The sequence below is a fragment of the Megascapheus bottae genome, chromosome 1 (genome assembly GCF_031878675.1).
Source record: "Megascapheus bottae isolate mThoBot1 chromosome 1, mThoBot2.hap1, whole genome shotgun sequence".
Lineage (NCBI taxonomy): Eukaryota > Metazoa > Chordata > Mammalia > Rodentia > Geomyidae > Megascapheus > Megascapheus bottae.
In genome coordinates, this window is record NC_143509.1 from 75,232,322 (window position 1) to 75,258,996 (window position 26,675).

At 34.8% G+C, this 26,675-nt stretch overlaps 1 protein-coding gene and 1 pseudogene across 1 annotated transcript; both read right to left on the minus strand.

Annotated features, from left to right (window-relative positions):
- Positions 1 to 2,914: 2,914 nt before the first annotated feature.
- LOC150069480 (olfactory receptor 5AC1-like) lies at positions 2,915 to 3,822 on the minus strand (annotated as a pseudogene).
- Positions 3,823 to 13,111: 9,289 nt separating this feature from the next.
- LOC150069481 (olfactory receptor 5H2-like) lies at positions 13,112 to 14,038 on the minus strand. The gene has a single exon (XM_090332903.1). The coding sequence runs from the start codon at positions 14,036 to 14,038 to the stop codon at positions 13,112 to 13,114; it is 927 nt and encodes a 308-aa protein (XP_090189029.1).
- Positions 14,039 to 26,675: the final 12,637 nt, after the last annotated feature.

A 26,675-nucleotide genomic window follows, 5' to 3' on the forward strand; every position in this document is an offset into this window, starting at 1 on the left:
GAAGACCTGGGTTTGATTCCTTGCTATCACATGCATAGAAAAAAGCTGGAAGTGGTGCTGAGACTCAAGTGGTAGAGCTGTAACCTTGAGAAAGTCCAAGGATAGTGCTCAGGCCCTGAGCTCAAGCCCACGACTGGCAAAAAAAAAAGAAAAAGAAACCTCCACACTGCTTTCCAGAGTGGCTGAATTAGTTTACATTCCCACCAGCAGTGTAGTAGGGTTCCTTTTTCCCCACAACCTTGCCAGCAACTGTCATTCTCTGAGTTCAAAATCTTGGCCATTCTTATTGGGTAATGTGGTACCTTAGGGTTGTTTTTATTTGCATTTCCTTTATGACTATGGGTGATGAACATTTTCTCATATGCTTTTCTGCCATTTTAATCTCTTCTTCTGATAAGTTCTCATGTTTTTGAACCCCTTCCCCTTTCCCCTTCCCTTCCCAATAATCTTGTTTTCCCCCTCCCTTCCCTATTTCCAATAAACAAATAAGTGTATATATAGTATACCAGGTAACAAAGTCAGAAGCAGTAACCACATGAGATTAATCATCAGTCAAAAAAAGAGAAAAATACCTCCGCATAGTGCATTAACGATTCCCTTCTTGAATACTTGTTTGTTAAACATAACATTTGAAATATGATATAAAAATCGATGTCATTAAATTTTTTAAAAATAAAATAAATAAATATTAATTTTTTAAAAAGACTAAAAATAGAGCTCTCCTATGACCCAGCAATCCCAATCTGTGGTATTTACCCAAATGTCCAGAAACAAGGACATACTAAAGCCATGAGCACAACTGTGTTCATTGCAGCATTATTTACCAGAGCTAAGATGTGGAATCAACACACATGCCCCTCAGTAGATGAATGGATGGAGAACATGTGGTATTTATTCACAGTGGAATGACATTGCCCTAGTGTAAGGAAATGAAAAAGGTTGGAAAAATTATGCAAAATAAGCCAGGCTCGAAGAAATATAGGCTCCAAGGTTTCCCTCATGTGTAAGCATTAGTACACATTTAGGATATTCCCAGCAGAAGATCACAATAGCTCAAGCTAAGCAAAATAAACTGCAAAATATGGAAACAAGAGGGTTATCTCTGTAATTATTGTTCTTAATGTACTATGAAGTTATATCTTTCTCTTTGTTTCCCTTAAGATGCATCCCTGTTGTTACTGTATCTGACTTTGTTACCTCCTATATTGTATACATGTTTACTTGTGTATCTGAAATATAGAAGGAAAGGAGGACAAAAAGATGATTTGAGGGCTGGGAGTTTGGCCTAGTGGTAGAGTGCTTGCCTAACATGCACAAAGACCCGAGTTTGATTCCTCAGTACCACATCCATAGAAAAAAAACAGAAGTGGTGCTGAGGCTCAAGTGGTAGAGCTCTAGCCTTGAGAAAAGTCCAAGGACAGTGCTCAGGTGCTGAGCTCAAGCCCAGGACTGGCAAAATAATAAATAAATAAAATAAAACTAAAAATCAGAATATTTATTTAAAAAAAAAGAAGATGATTGGGAGCAGGCGGGAGGGAGGGAAAGTGGAAGAAAAACATGGGAAGGGGTATCAATGTTCAAGAAGTAATGTACCCACTACTTGACCAACATAACTGTTACCCTGCTATATATCACTCTGAAAATAAAACAAAAGAAAATAAATAGCTAAAAAGAGAAATTGTTTATAAACTTTTTAACACATTTTTTTACTGTAATTAATAGAAGGGTTACCTTATATTCACCAGACAGAAGGTGCATTACTTCACAAACATTGCTACCCTTTCTCATGTCTTGGTCCCCATTCCCCTCCCCCAACACCCACCCCTCATCTTGTTTTTCACACTTCCCTATCCAACTTCAAATAACCAAAAATGCAAATACACAATATATCAGATAACAAGGTGAAATACTATAACAATATGAGTTAACCAAGGGACAGCAAAAGAGATGAGAGATAACATAGTACATTAAGGACAACAATCACTCAGTATATGGCTTTTGTTTCTATACCCTGGAGGTCCTTTCATTTATTGTCAGACTATATGGCATTATGTATAGGTTTTGTTCTATTGTAAATCTCTGCTAGGAGAGCCCAAGATTTCTACTGATTATGACAAATGAGGGAAACCATTGAGCCTATGTTCCTTTGAGTCTGCCTTACTTCACTTAATATGATTTTTCTACGTCTTTCCATTTCCTTACACATGGGAAGATGTCATTCTTTCTGACAGCAGCATAGAATTCCATTCTATATAAATAACACAATTTGTTGATCCTCTCATCCACTGAGGGTCATCTGTGTAGGTTCCATCTTTTTGCTATGGTAAATAGTGCTGCAATGAACATTGTTGTGGTAGTGGATTTAGTATGTCCTTGTTTCTGGATGATTGGATAAATGCCAAGTAGTGGAATAGCTGGGTCATATGTTTAGTCTTTTGAGGAACTGCCATATTGCTTTCTATAGTGGTTTGCACTCCCACCAACAGTGTAGTAGTGATCCCTCCTGGCCATATCTGTTGTTATTGCAGTTCTTGATGCTGTCAAAAGGCATATTTCTTTAACACGTTAAGTTCATTTTTTCTATTATTACTTGCCCTAAGTACATATGTCCAAAACAAAGAACTAGATGAGTGTGATTGCTTTACCAAAGGAGCAATCAAGTGATGTCTATCTATCTAGGTTTATGTCTACTTAATGCTAAAATAAATGAATACTGTTATATGGTGACAGTCAATACTTAACAATGTATGCTTACATGTGTACACACTTGAAAAATTAGTGGAATAATTTAATATACGATTTCATTATACAATAAAATACAAAGCACATGGAGAGTCCAAGGAAATGGCAAAACAGTGGTAAATTCACAACTCTTGAGTTCTTTCCTAGGAATATGGAATGTAAATGTGACCATTTATTTGTTCATGATTCTTCTCAAGGCACCTATTACCTCTTTGTTCCTCAGGCTGTATATGAAAGGATTTATCAGGGGAATTATTATTGTATAAAACAAAAAATACATTTTGTCCTGCTCTTCTGTTGGCACAGACCCTGGCCTCACATACAGAAGGAAGAGAGTGCCATAGAACAAAGTGACAGAGAGCAGGTGTGCATTGCATGTGGACAGGGCTTTGCTTCTGCCCTTCTCACACTTTCTCAGGACAGCGAAGAGGATGTAAGAGTATGAGACAATGACAGTCAGAAAAGTGAAGACTTGTATAAAAGCAGGTTAACTGTAGGGTCTGTGCAGGAAATTTTGAGCAGTTGTAAAATTTCACAGTAGATATAATGGATGATACTGGACAGGCAGAAGGCTAATCTAGTCAGCAAACATACATGAAGTCCTGAATGCAAAAAACCAACAAAATATGAAAAACATATCAATTGAGCACAGAGTCTGTTGGGCATCAGCACTTGATAAAGCAAGGGGTTGCATATAGCTACATAGTGGTCATAGGCCATGATTGACAGAAGGAAGCATTCCATGGTTGCACTGGAACCAAAAAGGTAAAATTGGATGAAGCATCGGGACAGGGATATCTCATGATTCTTAGACAGAAAATTCATAAGCATCTTAGGAGTCACAGAGGATGCAGTGCACGCATCGGCAAAGGCCAAAATGCTGAGGAATAAGTACATGGGGGTATGAAGATGGGGGCCCTTCCAGATGAGAGCAATCAGTCCAAGGTTGCCCACCATGGTGAAGAGGTAGATGAGAAAGAACACCAGGAAGAGGAGCAACTGCAGCCCTGGCTGGTCTGTGAGTCCTGTGAGCACAAACTCAGTTAACAGCGTTTGATTGTCTTCAACCATATCTGAATTGGGCAATGACTGTAATGAATGAATAATTGTTAAACAAGCATAAATCAGTCCCAAGAATGGCTACCTTTGTGTATGTTTATGACTGACATTCTTAAGAGTGCTTTTCCCACAATAGGTATTTTGTTAATTTTTCACGATTCTCCTTTGATATGTATTCATGCCCTTAACATAGCTTCAAAAAAATTCATCTAAATGGGCTACGTATTGAAAGTCCTTTTCAATCTAGTCTACGGCCATACTACCCTGCATGAGCACAATCTCGTCTGAGGGACTTATTCAATTTAAAGAAAGTATTAGAGTTGTATGCCAATCTAAAACGTGTTCTAATCCTGTATGATAGGATTCTGAGAGAGTAGCCAGGACTTTTAGAAGTTTTTATTCTGTAGTGACAGTAATATTTAAAATTTTTCCTCAGTTGCTGTACTTGTTAACTATGAATGCAACACTTAAATGCTCCCAGTAAGATTTCAATAGCATGTTTAGTCTATGAAGAAACTCAGAAAAAATTATTTTTGAAAATAAGATTGTTACACTATTTAAATTTATGAAACATTTTCATAATTTTATAATAGCACTTTTCACTATATGAAGCTTAAAATATTTTACTATGACAAAAGTTTTGAAAAAGTAGTCTAACTTTAAAATAAGTATTAATGTTATTTTTCTGAAAATTGAAGATGAGTAAAATTTACAACTGTGAACTATTAATTTATGTTACTTTAAAATAAATGAAAGGATGAATGCATTTTGACATATAATTTGCAAATAAATGCCTATAGAGAACATTTCTATGCATAAGGTTAAAATATCATTTCAATAGAAGATACAATCCAAATGTTCATATGGAACAAGAAAAGACCTAGAATAGCCAAAACAATTCTATGCAAAAAGAGCAATGCTGGTGGTATTACAATACCAGACTTCAAACAGTACTATAGAGCCAAAATAACAAAAACCACATGGTATTGGCACAAAAATAGACTAGAAGCTCAATGGAACAGAATTGAAGATCCAGAAATAGAACCACATACCTATAGTCAACTTGTATTTGACAAAGGAGCCAAAGATACATAGTGGAACAAACACAGTCTATTCAATTATTGGTGCTGGCAAAACTGGACAGCCACATGCAAAAAACTAAAAACTGACCCTAGCCTTTCGTCATGCACAAGCATTAACTCAAAGTGGATCAAAGACCTCAATGTCAGACCGGATACCGTGCAACTGCTACATGATAGAGTAGGAGAGACACTGGAACTCATAGGCACAGGCAAAAGATTCGTGAACAGAATCCCAGGGTCACAACAGATTGGAGAGAGACTCGATAAATGGGAATACCTAAAAATAGATAAAAGCATAGCCACAAAAGTAGAGAGACAGCCAACCAACTGAGAAAAGATATTCACCAATAATACATCAGACAAATGCTTAATATCCAGTATCTGCAGGGAACTCAAGAAACTAATCCCCCACAAACCCAACAAACCATTCACGAAATGGGCAAGGAAACTAAAGAAAGAATTATCAAAAGAAGAGCTTAAAATGGCAGAAAAGCATATGAGAAAATGTTCATCATCCATAGTCATAAAGGAAATGCAAATAAAAACAACTTTAAGATACCACATTACCCCAACAAGAATGGCAAAGATTTTGAACTCAGAAAATAATAGATGCTGGCTGGGTTGTGGAGAAAAAGGAACCCTACTGCACTGCTGAAGGGATTGTAAGCTAGTTCTGCCACTCTGGAAAGCAGTGTGGAGGTTTCTTAAAGAACTGAAAATTGACCTTCCCTACGATCCTGCCATACCACTTCTGGGTATCTACCCTGAACATCATAACCCAAGATATGATAAGGACACCTGCTCAGCTATGTTCATCTCTGCACTATTCACAATAGCCAGGCGATGGAAACAATCCAGATGCTCTACTGCAGATGAATGGATACAGAAAATGTGATAGATAGATAGATAGATAGATAGATAGATAGATAGATAGATAGATATACAATGGAATTCTACATAGCCAACAGACAAGATAAAATAATGGCATTTGCAGGGAAGTAGATGAATCTAGAGCGAATCATGTTCAGTGAGACAAGTGAAGACCTAAGGAACAAAAGGCGCATGGTATCCTTAATATGTGCTATTAAATCCAAAGAGTCAAGAGGGAGGACTCAATATCTGCATACTCAATGCTATGGACATGGTATTTGGAAATATAAACACAATTACATAGACATAAAAACCTATGACTCTATATACATAATGTTTTATTACATAGATTAATATGTATCTATGATATACAAACCCTTAGACTAATTTTGATTATGTTCTAAAAACTAAGTGGCAGTGATTGTATATAGAGATTCCCTTCTTGAATACTTGTTTGTTAAAAATGTCATTTGAAATATGATGTCAAATCAATGTTAATAAATCCTTTAATAAAAATGTCATTTCAAAATAAAGAATCAAATAAAAGATGTTTTCCTGAATGGCCCAATGTTATTTTTAAAAGACAATGCCTTGGAGTGCGGTCAGAAAGGGCGCTGTCCCCACTCACATCACGCAATGCTCCTTCCTGTGGAAGCTGGCACTAAACCATCTGTAAACACCTGCTTCAGGGTCGGGGTTTTGTAAGTAGTAGAGCAGCTCCCTCAGGAGGAAAGAGAATACACAGAACAAAACCAAATATTGCTGTTTCAAACAGAGCAATATAATTCATCTTAAAGGATAAGTTACTTAACATTTTCCCCAAACGTATTGTTATAAGGAAAAATCAAAGAATCTATGGAACTCATCTTTAATGCTTTGAGGTCATATCCCCATGATTCCATTAAATTAAGAAATTCTATCAATGTGTGAGAAGTAATACACCTACTATCTGGTGAATATAACTGTAACCCCTCTATACGTACAATAAAAAAAGAAAATCTTCATGCAGTCAACCACACACATTTTAAATCAGAATTTTTTTCTGCTTTAAAAATGCTTTATTTTATCTGATTTTTATTCACTTTTGTTTGATACTATTCTAATTTTTTTTGATTTTTAAAATTACATGTCAGTGAGATAAGCATCATAGCTTTTATCTCTGTTTTAATGACAAAATAACTTGGATAAAATAAAATTTCCTTGTAATTATGACAATAATATTTTTAGTTTTCATTTCTAGTCCTCAAAGTGCATTTTTAAAACTTTATAATGTTTTACCTATGTGCAGAGCAATAATTCTAAATGCATGAGGCTTATGTAGATGAGCATTAATATTTCTCTATTCAGATTTTGGTTCTTGAATTTTTCTTAAAAAGTTATCTAGAATTTTAGTTCCTTACTTTGGCAGAATGTTATCAGATGCACATCCTGCAGAGCTTTAGTTATTGGAATCTTAAAATACCTGCATTTTCACCCAATTCCCTTAAAAGCCTGGAAAACAGGAAATGTTCACATTTTCTGGAAAGAACATAAATGGCTGCAGAATAGCAATGCTCTTTGTGCGCCAACTATTGGTTTAAAAACTCTCCAGCATGCAAGGCAATGAAACTTATGCTTCTACTTCAAGTTCATTTTAAATGAAACTGAGGTTCTCATAATACATCTTAGAGATTCCCCAAAGGAAGAGGTCCAAGTTGTCCTATTAGGCATTGTGAGCTAATTGCTAATCACCAAATTACACACACCAGTAGTGACAATTACAACATGTTGTGTCCTCAGGGGTCACTGTAATCCTAGCTACTCTGGAGATTGAGACTTGGAAGATGACAGTCCAATGACAGCTGCAGCAGAAAAGTCTACAAGACTTATGCATCCATGATTTGTACAGCAGGTTCTACCACAATAGCCTAGCTGAGTAATCAACCTTAATGACCTTGATATGAAGGTATGTTGTGATATCATACACACATATTTATACATATATATACGTATATATTACAGGTTTTAATTATGGAATTATTTTAAGGGGGATGAGGAAGAGTGTGATAGAAAAACAAAAGTATGAGGGAATACACAGTGCTGAAATACAATGCATTCATAAGTAAAGATAATATAAGAATTCACTGTTAACTACTGAAAAAAGTGACGGAGAAATACTCTATTTGGTAAGCCATGCTGCAATTGGATAGTGCTTTTTCTTAAAACTATAAAGGTGGACAAAGAACAGAAAATATCTAGGGACTGATTTTTAAAATATCTTTTTATTGTAATTAATAGAAGGGTTACATTATATTTGCCAGATAGAAGGTGCATTACCTCACAAACATTGGTACCCCTTTTCATGTTTTTGTGCCCATTTCCCTCCACCTCTCCTCATCTTGTTTTCCCCTTTCCCTATCTGATTTCAAATAAACAAATAAACATACATTCAATATATCAGATAGCAAGGTAAGATACTGTAACAACATGAGATAACCAAGGGACAGCAAAAGAGATGAGACATAACATAGTACATTAAGCAAAACAGTCTCACCTTAGATCTTGTTTCAATATCCTGGAGGACCTTTCATTTAGCATCATACTATATGGCCTTATGTATGTAGATTTTGCTCTATTGTAAATCTCTGCTAGGAGAGCTCAAGGTTTCCACTGATTATGACAAATGGGGAAACATTGAGCCTATGTTCCTTTGAGTTTGGCTTGCTTCACTTAATATGATTTTTCTAAGCCTTTCCATTTCATTACAAATGGGGTGATGTCGTTCTTTCCGATGGCAGCATAGAATTCCATTGTGTATAAATACCACATCTTGTTGATCCAATCAACTGAGGGGCATTTGGGTAGGTTCCATATCTTCGCTATGGAAAATACTGCGGCAATGAACATCGTTGTGCTAGTGGCTTTAGTATGTCCTTGTTTCTGAATGATTGGGTAAATGCCAAGGAGTGGAATTGCTGGGTCATAGGGGAGCTCTATGTTTAGTCTGTTGAGGAGTCTATGGACTGATTTTAACCAGCCATTTACTGGTAGACACACAACACTATTCTGCCAAAAAGAAGTTAAAAGGTCATGTTTGAGAAATGAGAAAATTCTGCAACTGGGATGATTGAGGTGAGCTGCAGACCACCACTTTTATGGAGATTCTTCTTGGCAGGAAGTGGACTGCTGAGATCAGATCCCACACAGCTGGACACACAATGCAGCCTCAGGAGGAGGAGGAACAGGGATTGTGAGGAGACTGAATCACTAAAGCACTGTGCTTGAGGGCTTCTGTTCCTTCTTACAGGACGCAACTATTCCTTACTCCAAATATCAATAAATGATCATTATAAGACTACGTGTGTTGAAGTCATGAGGCAGAGCATATTCCCTTACACAGTGGCACGAGAGAAAACTTACACAGGTTCATAAGAAAAAGTCATCACTGTGCGATTAATTATGAATTGACCAAACATATCTATTCTTTTAATGTGGGTGTCAAATTCTAAGACCTAATATACTCAACTTGTATCAATTTGTCTAGAACATGTGTTCCATAGTATTACTTAAAATACAAAAATGTAATTTTATAAGAACTTACGGATTTTCAAATTTAGTTTCACTAAAATATGTTAAACTACTAATTTATGTAACTTAAACTTTGATAAAACTTGATAAATGCAATAAAGTTATGTTACACATCTAAAGTGTCTTAATTTTCATAGAAATATTTATTTTAGTTATATTAGGAAAGCATGTCTTATATTTCATTTAGCAATATTATTGTATTTCAAATTTAGTTTTATGTTCATACATACTAACTAAAAAAAGTTGAAAAGTACTCAAGCATTTTAAATAAATACTTAAATATTTATTAAACAAATATTAATATATACTTAATGTGTTATATGGATTCACTAAATATCACAAACATTTATTAAATATATACCAATGGAATATGTAACAACACACTTATGTATTAATTTTTCCTTTGAAGGAATATATATTGGAAATGCTTTAAACTGTCTTTAAACAATTAAATTATGTCATTAAACTATGTCATCAACCAATTAGTTTGAATTTTATGATTTCAGTTTAATTTCATGATCTGATTTTAAATTCAAATAACAAATATGAGGGATCTGAAGTAAGCCAGACCCAAAGGAACACAGGCTCAATGGTTTCCCTCATCTATAATAATTAGTACATACCTAGGACTCTCCTAGCCAAGAATTAAAATAGCTCAAACTCTAAATACATAAGGCCATATAGGATGAGGCCAAATTAATGGACCTCCAGGACATGGAAACAAGAGCTTAATTATGACTGTTATTCTTTAGGTATTATGTTTTCTCTCTTCTCTTGTGTTGCGCTTTGGTTAATCTCATATTGTTACAGTATCCCACTTTGTTATCTGGTATATTATATAGATGTTTACTTCCTTATTTGAAACAGGAGAGGAAAAATGAGGAGAGGGTTGGGGAGGGAGAAATGGGGACAAAAACATAGGAAGGGATATCAGTGTGTGAGAAGTAATGCACCCTCTATCTGGTGAATATAACTATAACCCCTCTATACAGTAAAATAGAAAAATTATAATAAAAACAAATATCAGGGATCTATCCTTGTGTTATTATTTGAATTAATGTAATAAATTATCACAAAGGCAACTAAAACTAAACTAAACTTTTGTGCCTATGACAACATACAACCTCTCTTTCAATTCAGGCACTCTTGTGTAACCATGCTGATAAAGGAAAATAGATAATCTGGGGTTTTGTTGAAGTAAGAAACCCTGTTGTCAAAGCTTTTTTTTCTTTCCGCTTCTTGTGTTTTGAGACAGAGTCTCGCTGGATACCCCAGGCTGGCTGCCAGTTTCCAACCCTACCCCAGCCTCCTGAGTGCCAGGAATTCCAGCTCAAACTGCTAAATTAGTGAGAAGACAAACAGCAAGGAAATGAGAGTTTCCACAACTCGCGAACAGCAGCTTAAACTAATAAAACGAAACCAGCCTGACAGAGATGTGAACTCACTTTTATCTACAAAACACAAGGCAATTTCTTAAAATATATTATAAAAGAAATAAAACCGAATCTGCTTTTGGTTTGTCTTGTCTGTAAACAAGAGATTTACTCTAAACTTTCCTCTTCAGTTCTTTCTTGGCTTTTGCCCTTCATTAGCTTCATTATTAAAATACGAGACTAACAGAGGTATAAGAAAAATAGCTCCAAATGTTCCACATATACTTTACCCACGCTACCCTACTTTGACTATGTCATATAATCCTAACAGCATGATACCAAACCAGGAATAATACTAATATGGTACTATTGAACTAAACTACAGACTTTATTTTAGATTTCAGCAGTTTCCCCTAACGTTATGCTACTGTTTCATAATGTAGTTCAGAATGTCATTTGCATTAGCATTTCTCTTTAATTTCCTCCAATCTGCTATAATTTCTTGGCTTCCTCTTGTCATTCATGGCCTTGACAAAAGTTTGTCCAAGTCAGGCATGATGCGTAGGCCTGTGATCTTAGTCGTGCTGGATGCACAGAACAGGGAAATATGATTGAAAGGCAGACTTGGCAAAACTTGTGTGGAACTAGATCCCAAGCAGCGGCTGAATGCAGCACTATGTGTCTGCTAGAAGCTCCGACCCTCTCAAAAGCCTATTTCTAAATCTCTTTTATTTTTGTGTGTTCTTGAAATTTTTGATCTGGAGCTTGAACTCAGGACCTGGCCACTGTCCTTGAATTTTCTAAGGCAAGCAGTCTACAACTTGAGCCACAGCACACTTCCAGCTTTTTCTGTTTGTGTGGTACCAAGGAATTGAACCCAGGCCTTTGTGCTTGCAATTCAAGCACTGTACCACTAGACCATACTCTTGGACCAATTCCTTTTATTTTTAAATCCATCTTTCCCTAGACTGCATTTAACTAATTCATCTCTATCTTGGATGTAAATATACTTAAATATATTTGGATTGCTATTATATTTTACAGTAATTTTATTATTTACTAATTCTCTTAATTAGTATATTTCAGTTGTACATGTTTGTTTGGTTATATTCTCTAGATGTAGTACATTTTGATCAAGTTTGCTCTCTATCATATGCTCTTACTGATTCGTTATAAAGCAACTTAACACTTGGTGGAGCTGCTGTTTGTTGGCAATACAACTTGACTTCCACAATTGCTTTGCCTTAAGACCACCTAGCAAACACTTTCTCAATGCCTACATCACTACATATGCATAACCAAGTTGATTACCAAAACAGACTTCAGTGAGGGTCATTTATTTTACTCTTACGGTCTTGCAGTATTATCTTTAATTAATGACAAGTGGTTTGTATTTTTAGGAATTAGCATCTCCACAGAAACGTACTGATGCCAGGGAAACTCCTTTAGGATTTGAAGAACTCTTTAAAATTGCAAGGTAATCTATGAGATCTTCATTTCCTTAAGCCAAATGTTTCTGGGACAATATACGTCTATAGTCTAACAACAATAAAGCAAACAATGCACTAGCAAAAACTTCTTTGTGAAATCTAGATAAGAGATGCTTCTAATTCAATTTTATTTTAAAATTATTCTGCTCATAAGCATGTCTTTATATTGCTCAAATTTTATCATTATTGCTAAAGTTAATTAATTTTGATCCTTAAATTCAACACCATTAAATTCAACACGTTTCTTTTGTCTCACCTCAACCTCTACAAACAATGACGAGGAAAAGCAGAGGACATATTTTTTAATCACAATTCAAAGCCTTTGTTTATCAAATACTTTAGAATCAAATTATTTTTAAAAAAGCATGACTATCTATTATCCAAACTACTTTCAGTTACTTAAAATGTGATGGTTTCATTCCAGGATAGGGAAACAAGAGCTACATAAAATGGGATTGTTGTTCTTAATGTACTATTATTTCTCATCTCTTTTATGTCCCTTGGGTTGGTTATTCTCATATTGTTACAGTATCATACCTTGTTACCTGGTATATTGTATATCCGTTTATTTGTTTACTTGAAATAGGAAAGGGGGGAAAACAAGATGAGGGGAGGGAATAGGGTGAGGGAAATGGGGACAAAACTTGAGAAGGGGTATCAATGTATGTGAAGTAATGCACCTTACATCTGGAGATTATGACTGTAACCTTTCTATTACTTACAATAAAAAAGTGATGGTTTTATTAGAATCCTCTGAATTGTTGTCCAGAGCAATAAAATTGAAGTGTTAGTTTATTTTGAAATGAACAAAGATAGGAAAATTACAATGGAAAAAAACCTTTGGAACTTTTCAAAACATGCAATACTAACTGCAAAGATTTTTGTTTGTGTGAATACTACACAGAGAGAGATATTTGTTACAGACCTACTATTTTTTCTTTAATGTTTTTCTCAGGGACTCTAGGACTTGCTTGTTTCTCAGGCTGTAGATCACTGGGTTTAGCACAGGGATTAGGACTGTGTAAAACAGAGAGTCCACCATGTCTGGGTCTCCTGCTTGCTGAGACGTAGGAAGCACATACATGATGAACAGGGTTCCATAGTACAAAGACACCGAGAGGAGGTGGGCGCCACAGGTGGAGAAGGCTTTCCGCACACTCTTCATAGACTTCGCTTGTAAAATGGTGAAGAGCACCAGTGTGTAAGACGTAATAACCGTGCCAATGGTAACTAGCTGAATTAAGCCAGCAAAAACAAATACCATTAGATAATTTATAGAAGCATCAGAACAGGAAATCTTAAGCAATGGCATAATGTCACAATAAAAGAGATGTATTCTGTTGGAATTACAGAAAGTTAATCTGAATAGTAAAACCTCATGAATCAAAGCATGAATAAATCCACCTATATAGGACAAAGCTATTAGGCAGATGCATCGTGTATTAGTCACAATCACTGGATAAAGCAAAGGGCTGCAGATAGCCACATAGCGATCATAAGCCATTGCTGCCAAGAGAAAACATTCTGCAGTTACCCAGATGACAAAGGAGAAAAACTGTGTCATGCATTGAGAATAAGATATGGTCCTGCTCTCATGTCTGAAGTCCACCAGCATCTTTGGGGTCACTGAGGATGATAGGCAAGTGTCCACAAAGGCTAAATTCCCAAGGAAAATATACATGGGGATGTGGAGGTGTGGGTCCTTCCAGATGAGAGCGATCAGACCCAAGTTCCACACAATGGTGAGCAGGTAGATTACCAAGAAAACTAGAAACAAGAGGAGCCACAGCTCTTGACGGTGTGTAAGTCCACTGAGAACAAATTCTGTCAGAAACGTGGAGTTTTCCATTTCCATGACTCCAGAGAATGTCTTCTGAAATGGAATCACATACATGGAAATGATCAGCCACTACATGGTAAAGTGAATACTGGCAAAGCAACCATGTCATCAGAGTTATGCTTCCTTGTTTGTCTTACTGTTTCTATTTTCTTTAAGTTGTTGTACAAAGGAGTTGCCATTCAGAATCTCTTGACCAATGTCACCCTTTTTAACATTCCTTTTGTTTCACATTTTAGCATTCTTAACCACCCCTCCCACTGCATCTTTTCCCTTTTAACTGCTCTTAATCACACACTTAACAGAGTAACATTTTATCTCATTTACTGCAAAAAATTATATCAGTTTATGGAAATAAGAAATTTGAAATTCAATTGCAGAAATGTGGTCAAACCGCGAACATTTTCATAGTGCTCCCTAGATGATCAAATGCATGTAGAGTGTCCTTCTGTGGGTGGCATGCCATTCCTAATGTTGAGGAGGATAAAGAAATAGATTCTAAATCTTCCAGAATTCAGAGTCATAAGGTCATAGCCACATGTTCACTGTAGTCAGTAGTATTCAGTAAATAGGTATTGTCTGGGTGATTAGAAAGATATTGATAATTAAGACTCATCCCTTACATGATTTGATTTGAGAAGTTTACAGTGTAGCATTCTCTGAACATCCAGGAAAATTATATATTGTAGTATAGATATAATAGAGTACTATAAATAATGATTTGGCAGTCATTGGTTCAGATAGGATAGGGTCGATTGGTGAACCATATACACTAAACTGTTCACAAAAATACAAACATCAGAAAAATTTGAAATGCTATCTGAAAGATATTATTAGAGACTAAGTATCATTTGTTACATGGCCAATATGTAACCCGTGCTGAGTACATAATTTCAGGAAGCTGATAGAGTATATGGCTATCAATTTCTCTACTCAAGTCCACCAAGCCTAGAATTGGATATAGAATGATGTAATCAATCTTACAGGGGTAAAATGGCAATTTTAAGCACTAAATGCCAGAAAACAAAATATCATGACCCTACCAACCACCTCCAGAACTGCAAAGAAACTGGCAGTGTGTGCTTCAATGCTCATCTTCCATCTAAGACCAACTTAAATTGCCAAATGCAAATGCCAATTCAAAATTCCCTTTCTTATTTTAATCCAAACCTCACATAGAGAGACAACAAAAGTTCTGCTGGGAAGCGACAACAAAAGGATTCTGAAAAGTGATTGAAGGAAGGTGCAGAGGGAATACAAGATCACAAAGATAAGGAAGGAAAGATACTAAGAATGAAAAATGACAGTGCCAAGTGTGAAAAAAATGTTAAAGAAAGCAAAAGAATGAAGAGATAAGTCCTCTGTTCTGGACAAAGAGGAAAGCATGCACACAAATTACTGAAAGGAGGAGTTAAAAGCTATTTATTGACATTGGGAGGGTGAATTTTCTCTTAAGAATAGGACCAAGGTCAGTAGATAATGAGTTGTGAAGGTGAAGAAAGTGTCACAGGAGTGACTCAGGCAGCTCCAGGAAGCCAGGACAACTCATACACACGCTTAGAGTTTTTCTTCTTCTATTAAGCATTGGAAACTTTTTACTTCCCTGAAAAAGGATGAGACCTGTAAGGGGGCAAGAAGACAACCATGGAGGAAAAATGGTGGAAAGTGAAATGAGAAATCCTGGTAGGTGGAAAAATGATGTAATAGAGAGTAAGAGAAAAAAGGAAAAAATATCATTTGCTGGATGGATAGGTATAAGTGGGGCAAGCCAAAGAAATAAGAGAAAGAGAACATCAGATAAATGACAATAAAATAATTAGAAGATCTCAGAAGTTTATGTGGATGTTTGTATTAACACTGGCTATTATATGGAGTAATTTAGAAATTTAGAATATCTTTTATTTAGAACTCAAGATTATTTTCACGTGAAATTTGTATATGATTAAGAGACTTTGATTTTTAAATTTCTCTCATTCTTATGTTATATTAGCACTACACAAAAGGTTATTTAATAATGAAAATATGTAAAGTATATAAATTAGCAATCTTATGGATGAACAAAACACTATAACCAATAAGTACAATAAAAAAGCATCCCTTATATCATAGACACAAATACAGCATACAATGCGAGAAACACTTCTCAAGTATAATATGAGCAAATTTAGTATTAGTTTCTCACTGAAACCGTCAATGACAAAAATCTCTTCACATATTTTACATGTGGAAATGCATATTTTGATAGCAATATTGAAAGCAGTTTTACAACTAATCTAATTAAAATTAATTATGTTTATCTTAAGTGCAAAATTTCTCCAATTTCCCACTGTCATTTATAAACATCCTAATAATAAAACTAAAGCTAGATATAAATAAATTATACGATACCTTATTAATCCAAAGGAAAGAAGTGAGACATCCATAGTGAGACAGCTGAATAAATCACAATGCATCCATAATATGGAATAAAATATAGCCATGAAAAAAACAGATAAAATATCACAATGAGAGCCAGGAGTTTGGCCTAGAGGTAGAGTGCTTGCCTAGTATGCACCAAGACCCAGGTTCGATTCCTCATTACCGCATATATAGAAAAAAGCTGGAAGCATTGCTGTGGCTCAAGTGGTAGAGCTCTAGCCTTTCTAAAGCCCAAGTAGAGTGCTCAGGCCTTGAGTTCAAGACCCAAGACTGGCAAAAAAAAGTTTGTATATATAATTACAGTTAAGCAATGAATATTTAATGTCTATTTTTCAAGTAGAAAATGTGGGGGAAATATACTCAATTCATAAAATTATTTCTTTTTCCAGTATGGAAGTAGAGGTAAAGAAGGAGAAGTAGAAGGAGAACATCGGGGACCAATAATATTAAGAATTCCACAAGGAAAAGATCATACATAACATAATTACCTTTATAAAAATTTATGTAATAAATCTGTATGTACATACATGTAGCTAAAATTATATGTAAGATCTTTAAAAGTCAATTCTATTGTGTTAATTGAGAAAAATAAAAATAAGAACAGAGAAATTCTATTATTGCCTTTATAAGAACAGATTTTGGCATTGAAATTTAAAATAAAAATTAAGAAGTCAGATCAACTTTAAATCATATGACTGAATTAAATCCAGAAGTCACTTCATAAAAAGTATTCTGTATTTTCTTTTTCTGTAGAGAATATATGAGAGCACAGAAGTCGATACTTTTTTTAAAACTCCTGTGTCTATAAAGATTCAATTAGAGTAACATGATTTTTTAGTTTCTATAGATATCAGCAATGTTATTGTTTCTAGGGTCATCATTCATCATCATGAATATAATACTTAGAATATGGTAGAATTAAATCTTTCTCAAGGTTTGTCAAAAGTCTCTAAACAAATTATGAATTAAAAATAAAGGCAAGAACAGATTATTATAATATTTCTACATCTAAAAGTGTTTTCTTAATTTTATAGTTATGCTTCTCAATACTTGATAATACAAAATTATGTTAAATAACACCAGGAAATTTTGTTTATCTAAATTTAAAAAGTAACAATGCTATTTTGGAAAAAAAGATAAACATGGAAGTGATTATGAATTTTTCTTCTAACTTTATAGAAAACAAATGATGAAAGAAAGAAAGTTGGAATTCTAGCAGACAGCCTGACTATGTAAAAATAAATGTGTCATTAAAAATTAAAATGCATCAGGTATTTATTCTGGAGAGTCTACATTTCTTTACAATCACAAATAAATTATTAATGTTTCTACTACTAGTTTAACAATGTATAAAGTATCAAAAATTACTAAGAGTTATGAATTTGTATCTCAAGACTATCTCAAAGAAGGAATATATTAAAAATTATTAAAAAGTATTATTCAAGTAATATAGCTTATATAGCAAGAAAAAATTCACATTATAATATAATCTGTGAATATTTAAAAATTTTATTTTTATTAGTACATAAATTTTTCATTTTTTATTCTACTACTATTAATAAATAAAAAGCTCCTCAACACTTATTTTCCGTCACAGTAAAATGCTAATTAAAATATGTGTTCAATTGAGCATTGACACCTCTCTATTTCAGATACTGCTTCAAGAAATCTTGTGTATGATGTTTTTTACTATGATATATGGTTCTCTTAGAGAAAGATCACATTATGTTAATAATTAAAACCATAAATCCTCACCAACCATGAGAAAATAAGACTGAAAGAATATTATGTTTACCACTTTTCTGCACAAACCCCAAAATGGAAAAAGAAGGCATTTCTTTCTCTTCATGAAAACCCATTCTTTAAAACCATCTGAATATGTTTTAAGGGATTCCCAATAGTAGGTAGTTAAAGATAATCTACTGGGTATTGTTAAACCATCAACTCATTTGTGAAACTAGTTATAATAATTTGAAATGAACATTGGGTCCCCAGAGTATGCTGTAATGGCTTGTTTAAAGAATATAGTTTAGAATGCATTTAATTCCTGTTATGTTACTTAATTGAGTAAAATCCACCTACCTAATTAATTTGATTTTCACTGGGAAATTTCAAAGGCATCTTGAAATTTACATGCAATTAAGATTATTTTTTGTTATTGTAAATGTAATGTACAGGGGTTTATAGTTACATAGGAAAGGTAATGAGTATATTTCTTTTTAAATTTTTATTTTAAAAGTGACATGCAGAGTGGTTACAGTTACATAGATCAGGTAATGAGTACATTTGGTTTTGAACAGTGTCACCTCTTCCCTCATTTTCTTTCAGTCTTATCCCTCCTGATCCTCTTCCCCTACAAGTTTTATAGTTCATTTTCACTATAGTGTCTAGTGAGTATCACTGCTGAATTGGTTTACCCTTTGTCCCACCATATTTATGCATCCCCTTTCCCTTCCCAAGACAGATTAACTTATATATAAGACAAAATATACAGAAATCAAAAACAAAGGAAAAAGAAGCAAAAAAAAAAAAAAAACAAACCAAAACAACAACAAATAAAACCCCATTCACCCCAGTTAGAATGGCTATTATCAAGAAAATGAACAATAACAAATGCTGGCAGGGTTGTGGCTCAAAGGGAACACTATTATACTGTTGGTGAGATTATAAACATGTTCAACCACTCTACAAGGCAGAAGACTAAACATAGAACTTCTCTATAACCTAGCAATCCCACTTCTGGGCATCTGTTCAATTGACCACAAACCAGGCCACACTAAAGCCACCAGCACAACCGTGTTCACTGCAGCATTGTTTACCAGAGTTAAGATATGGAATCAACCCAGATTCCCCCTTAGTAGACAAATGGATCAAGAAAATATAGTGACTATATGCAATGGAATTCTGTACTTTCATCACAAAAAATGGCATTGCTCCATTATATGGAAATATAAACACCTTTAAAAATTATATTAAGTGAAGTAGTCTAGATCCAAAGAAAGGTTGTAACCATAGGTTACGTGGCTTCCCTCATTTGTAAGATTAGAATGTGCTTATGAATCTACTAGTGAACTCAGGGGATGGTAAAAGATTAAAAAAACACACTTGGATAGGATATGATATTAAACCAGACTCTAAATATTCACTCAGTGAAAAAAAAGGAGGATATTCTTAGGAGAGGATCAGAAAGGGTCAATAACTATATGCATATTATATAAAATGATGATTGTCAAAATGAACTTTAAGAAATCGAGGTTGTTTTTACTTTTTGTGTTTTTTCTGTTACTGCCCCTTTTATTGCTGTTTCTGATTTCTATACCTTTATTCTGTACATTTATTTGATTTGGGGAGAGGAAAGGGAAATACAGAAATGGTGGGATAAAGGATGAACTAATTCAGCAGAGATACTCACTGGAAACTATGTTAAAAATGAATTATACAACTTGTAGGGGAAAGAGAGGGGTCAGGAGGAAAAAACCTAGGAGAAAAGGAGGGAAAAGTGGCATTGTTCAAAAAGAAATGTACACCTGATTTGTGTAACTGTAACCTTTCTGTATATCACCCTTGTACAGCCTTACAATAAAAAGTAAATAAAAAAGAAACTTAACACTGAAAAAAAGGAAAAAAACTCTTGTTTCTATTTCTTGGAGTTCATTTTGATAAATATTATTTACTATTATCATGCACATGTGATAATATAAATGTCTTAGCATTTAGTGTATTTACTTGTGGTTTTATAGCATATTCTACAAATTGTAGCAATTCTAAAATTCTACAATAATTAGGCATATTCTACAAATTGTAGCTATTCTACAATTCTATGACATGTGAAACGTATTGTTGAGGGAGGCTATGTAACCTATGTTTCTTTGGACCTGGCTTACTTCTCTTTATAAAACTTTTGCCAAGTCTTTCCATTTCCTTATGAATATTGCATTCTCATTCTTTCTGATGGCAGCATAGAATTTCATTATATAGACACAGATATATATGTGTGTGTGTCTATATATAAAATGTATATATCATTATACATTATATATTATATATGTATACATATATGTATGTATATATCATGATATATATGTATATATTTATATATATACATATTTATATCCATTCAAAAAAATGGATCTAGCTGGGTGCCAGTAACTCCTGCCTGTAATTCTAGCTACTTACAAGGCTTAAATCTGAGGATTATAGTTTAAAGCCAGCATGGATATGAAAGTCTGTGAAACTCATATCCAATTAACAACCGAAAATTGGAAATGGCTCTGTGGCTCACAATGGTAAAGTTCTTCAGCTGTAGAGCTCAGGGACAGTGCCAAGCTCAGAGTTCAAGCCTTACATTCAACAAAAAGAAAAAGAAAAAGAAAATGGGTCCATATGCTGAGAGGCATCTGGGTTGTTTTTATATCTGGGCTATGATAAACAATGCTGCAATAAATATGGCTGTGCTGGTAGCTTTAATGTGAACTGGTCTGTGGTCGATTGGGTCAATGCTCAAGAATGGGATTGCTGGGGCATGGAGAAGCTCCATGTTTATCATTTAAAGAACAGAACCTCCATACTTCTTTCCAGAGTGGTTGAATATGTTGACATTCCCACTAATAGTGCAGTATCATTCCCTTTTCCTGATAATGACCATTCCAACTGGAGTGAGGTGGAATCTCACTGTTATTTTCATTTTCATTTCTTTTATGGCTAGAGATGTTCAAAATTTCTTCATCTGTCTATGGGCCATTCATACTTCTGAGAAACCAATGTTCTATGAATTATTCAATTGCTTCCTGACTCTAAAATGAAGCTTTACTGCTGGTCAGGTTTCACTACTGTTAAGAACAGCAGCAAGCAGTGTGCTAGATACTCACATTTTCCCATATCTCATGCAGAACCAAGTGATTTGCTTCCTTCACCAATGCACTGATGCAGTCAAAGGACACTCTTTGGAGCATAGAGTCTTATGTCTCTGGATCCAAAAGATTGGAGGTTCATAGAACTTCAGCCACTTTACTGCAAATAATACAACTTCAGTATTTTTCCATATCTTTTTATTGTGATTAATAGAAGGGTTACACTATATTCACCAGATAGAAGGTGCATTACTTCACATACATTGATACCCTTTCTCATGTCTTGGTCCCCATTTCCCTCCCCCACCTCTGCCCCTCATCTTGTTTTCCTCCCTTCTCTATCCTATTTCAAATAACCAAATGTGTATATATCCAATATATAAGATAACAAGGTGAAATACTGTAACAATATGAGATAACCAAGGGACAGCAAAAGATATGAGAGATAACATAGTACATTAAAGACAACAATCACTCATTATATGGCTTTTGTCTCTATATCCTGGAAGTCCTTTCATTTAGCGTCATACTATGTATCTAGATTTTGTTCTATTGTAAATTTCTGCTAGGAGAGCTCAAGGTTTCTACTAATTATGACAAATGAGGGACACCATTGTGCCTATGTTCCTTTGAGTCTGTCTTACTTCAATTAATATGATTTTTTCTAAGTCTTTCCATTTCCTTACAAATGGGGCGATGTCGTTCTTTCTGACAGCAGCATAGAATTCCATTGTGTATAAATACCACATCTTGTTGATCCACTCATCAACTGAGGGTCATCTGGGTAGATTCCATATCTTTGCTATGGTAAATAGTGCTTCAATGAACATCATTGTGCTAGTAGATTTAGTATGCCCTTGTTTCTGGACGATTGGGTAAATACCAAGTAGTGGAATTGCTGGGTCATAGGGGAGCTCTATATTTAGTCTTTTGAGGAACTGCCATACTGCTTTCCATAACAGTTGAATGAGTTTGCACTCCCAACAACAGTATAGTAGTGATCCCTCCTGGCCACATCCCCTCCAGCATCTGTTGTTATTAGATTTCCTGATCAGGGCCATTCTAACTGGAGTGAGGTGGAATCTTAGAGTTGTTTTGATTTGCATTTTTTATGGCCAGAGATGTTGAGCATATCTTCATGTGTCTATAGGCCATTCTTATAACTTCAATTTTTATGTGTGGCTGAGAAATATTCTATTGTATGTGTGTGGGGGGGTGATAGTTTCATCATCCTTTCATTAGTCATTGAACACCTTAGCTGATTCCTGATTTCACCACTGCCTCTTCTTTTTTAAAAACAAGTTGAGTTTTGATTGTACAATGATAAAATAATTTTAACATTCTTGATATGGACATTTATAATCAGATATTGTGGTAGTCACTAAGAACTGATGACCAAGGAAAACCTTACTTTTATTCAACTGCAGGTTTTCAAGTTCAAATCAAGAGCTCTGAACCCAGTCATCTGTGTTCTGTAACTTAACTGTTTTAGAGAAGGTTATAAACATCCAATACATCCTTCTGAAGAGAATTATAAAGATTTTTAATAACATCTTTCACAGAATACCCAATCACTAGAATGAAAGGTGTAGGACAAATATGCCTTATTAAGTAGAGAGTTCCTGAAAGTTTCATTCACCTATTGAAAGAAGACTTCATAAAACTGCATCAAAGCCTGACAGCTGGATGAACTTAAGATCTTTTGTTAGTACATGGATTGCACAGTAACCATTTTTTATATTTTTATTGTAATTAATAAAAGGGTTACATGATATTTGCCAGATAGAGGGTGCATTAATTCACATACATTGATACCCTTTCACATGTCTTGGTTCCCATTACCCTCTCCCCCACCCCCTCATCTTGTTTTCCCCCTTCCCTACCCAATTTGAAATAACAAAACACAAATATATCCGATAAATCAGGTAACAAAGTGAGACACTGTAACAATATGAGATGACCAAGGGATGGCAAAAGAGATGAGAGATAACATAGTACCTTAAGGACAACAATCATTCATTATATAGCTTTTGTTTCTATATCCTAGAGGTTACAACAATGTTCATTGCAGAACTATTTACCATAGCAAAGATATGGAACCAACCTAGATGTCTCTCAGTTAATGAATGGATTAACAAGATGTGGTATTTGTACACAATGGAATTCTATGCTGCTGTCAGAAAGAACGACATTGCCCCATTTGTTAGGAAATGGAAAGACTTAGAAAAAATCATATTAAGTGAAGTAAGCCAGACTCAAAGGAACTTAGGCTCAATTGTTTCCCTCATTTGTCATAATTACTAGAAACCTTGGGCTCTCCTGGCAGAGATTTGCAATAGAGCAAAACCTTGATACAAAAGGCCATATAGTATGACACAGTAACCATTTAATAGTAGTATTGTCATGATATCTAAAGGTTGTTGTCTACACAATTTTCTCACATTAAATTAAATTTGACCATTTCAATTTTCGAATGATGTACATGCCAAAACTAATCTTTAAAACCTCCTCTCTGACTACACTATACCAAGCGTATAACTCATACAGGAAGATGACTCAGAAGGATTCTTTCCTCGTGTGTAAATTTGGATCTAGGCAAAGATTTTTCCTTTATTAGCCACTTGTGCCTGACAAATAATACTATACCTATAAATGTCCACATCCTGACCCCAACCGCCTAGCAACAGATTAGATTCTCTTGCAAGTTGGAATTCATGCTCCATAGAAAATGAAGGTTGCTAACAACCAAAATTTATAAAATTCAGAAATTTTCTAGATTATCCGACTGGAACTAATGTGACATTCAAGAAGTTGAAGAGGGTAGAAGATTTCAAATAAATGAAAAAGATAGACAAAGAAAGACATACAAGTTCTGCTTTTGAGGATGGAGGAATAAGCCCCAAGTGTGTAGGTGGAAAAGGAAGTAGATCAGATTTTCCCTTGGAGTCCACAGAAAGAAATACAACTCTGCTGACATATTGACTGAAGCTCAGTGTGATCCATGGCAGAAAAACACACTCCAGAACTGTACTATCCAAGTTTGTGCTGTGGAAATTTATCATAGCAGAAATTAGACTGCTTCATGCACATCTATGTGGTCGTATCTTTCAGCAAATAGCTATATTCCATAGAAGAAATAATTCAAATCCTCATATTTAATTCATGCCCACCAGTATCATCTGATGTCTTTCTTTGCAATCCCCTCAGACCAGGAGAAGTAACTTCTACCACTAAGTAAAAGATGTATGAAAGAAGGACTGAACAGATTAAATGTACTGTTTAAAATTATGTTGCTAAGGTATTACATACTATCCTTTGCCCACCTTGGAAGACAATAGAAATAAATTTTTAGAGTAAGTTGCCTTTGTTATGTTACCTATTTGAAAAATATTGTCTCTCCTGACTGAAAATGCCTGTGGGTAATTTTCCAAGGTGCCTTGTGAATTGAAAGTCTTATTTTTAATGAATCTAGTTAATAAAACATATAGCATGAAATTCTCCATCCTATAGGTCATTGTTTTCCTCAAAAAAATAACAACAGCAACAACAGCAACAAAAAACAAAGGATGGACCTGAAACCCTGTAACTGCTACATGATAAAGTAGGAGAGACACTGGAACTCATAGGCACAGACAAAATTTTCCTGAACAAAATCCTAGCGTCATAACAGATTGGAGAGAGACTTGACAAATGGGACTACCTAAAAATAAAAAAGTTTCTGCACAGATAAAAGCATAGCCACTGAAGTAGAAAGACATACAACAACTGGGAAAGGATATTTACCAATAATACATCAGACAAATGCTTAATATCCAGTATCTACAGGGAGCTCAAGAAATGAATCCCCCCTCCCAAACCCAATAAACCATTCACTAAATGGGCAAGGGAACTGAAGAGAGACTTATTAAAAGAAGAGGTTAAAATGGCAAAAAAATATGACAAAATGCTCATCATGGGGCTAGGAGTTTGGCCTCGTGGTAGAGTGCTTGCCTAGCATGCACAAAGATCCAGGTTTGATTCCTTGGCACCACATACATAGACAAAAGCTGAAAGTGGTGCTGAGGCTGAAGTGGTAGAGTTCTAGTCTTGAGAAAGTCCAAGGATACTGCTCAGGCCCTGAGATCAAGACCAGGACTGGCAAAAAAAAAAAAGTATGAACATGGATAGCTCAAATTCACAAATTCATGGAACAATGCTCTCAGTGAGCCTGGGAGACAAGTAGCCAAGATGAAGTTGAAAAAACTGGCTATGATTAAGGAATTGAGATACATATAATACTGGAGACTAAAGAGATAGATAGTTACAGTCTTCATCAATATAGACATATGAAGACATTTCTCTTGTTGAATTTGAGCATGTATCTAGAGCAAGTTAGTCCAAAGTGTATTATATCATTCACGAAGGTAACAAGTCTGCTATCATGGATTCAGTAATATTTTTCTATACTAGCAATTGGGTGGCCTAAATAGCATATCAGTATAACAGATTTAATTCAAGAAAAACAAAACAGGTTAGCAAAAAGTTATTATATATGGGTATACAAGAAATTAGCAATCAGATATTCAATGTTATGGTTGAGCCTAATTATTTTATCCTAAATATCTTCCAAATATATAAACATAGAATAGATCCTCGAATGTTTAAGAAAACAAACTTTAAAATTCTATGTGATTTCTCCTTTCCTGGAAATTATAGTATTTCAGGCATTTTAACTGCATTAACACTTAAGTGGGCTTGTTGTGAAAAGTTACCCTTTCTCTTAAATTATGCATCTTAACCTCTGAAATAATATTTTAATGTCTTAACCAGGGTGAGGATTACTCAAATAAATGAAAGAACAGCTTATTTGTCTGGAAAAAAGTCTTAAAAAAGACTCATCATCCATGGTTATAAAGAAAATGCAAATAAAAACAACCCTAAGATGCCACCTTACCTCAATTAGAATGGCCAAGATTCTTAACTCAGACAATGACAGATGCTGGTGGGGATGTGGAGAAAAAGGAACCCTACTGCACTGGTGGTGGGGAATGTAAACTAGTACAACCACTATGGAAGGCAGTTTGGAAGTTTCTTAAAAAACTGAAAATTGACCTTCCCTACAATCCCACCATACCACTCCTAAGGCATCTACCCTGAGCATCATATGATAAGGATATGATAAGGACAACTGTACAAACATGTTCATCTCTGCATTATTCACAATAGCCAAGTGATGGAAACACCCAGATGTCCTACTGCTGATGAATGGATACAAAAAATATGATATATAGAAACAAAAGCCATAGAATGAGTGATTGTTGTCCTTAATGTACTATGTTATCTCTCATCTCTTTTGCTATCCCTTGATTATCTCATATTGTTACAGTATCTTACTTTGTTATCTGATA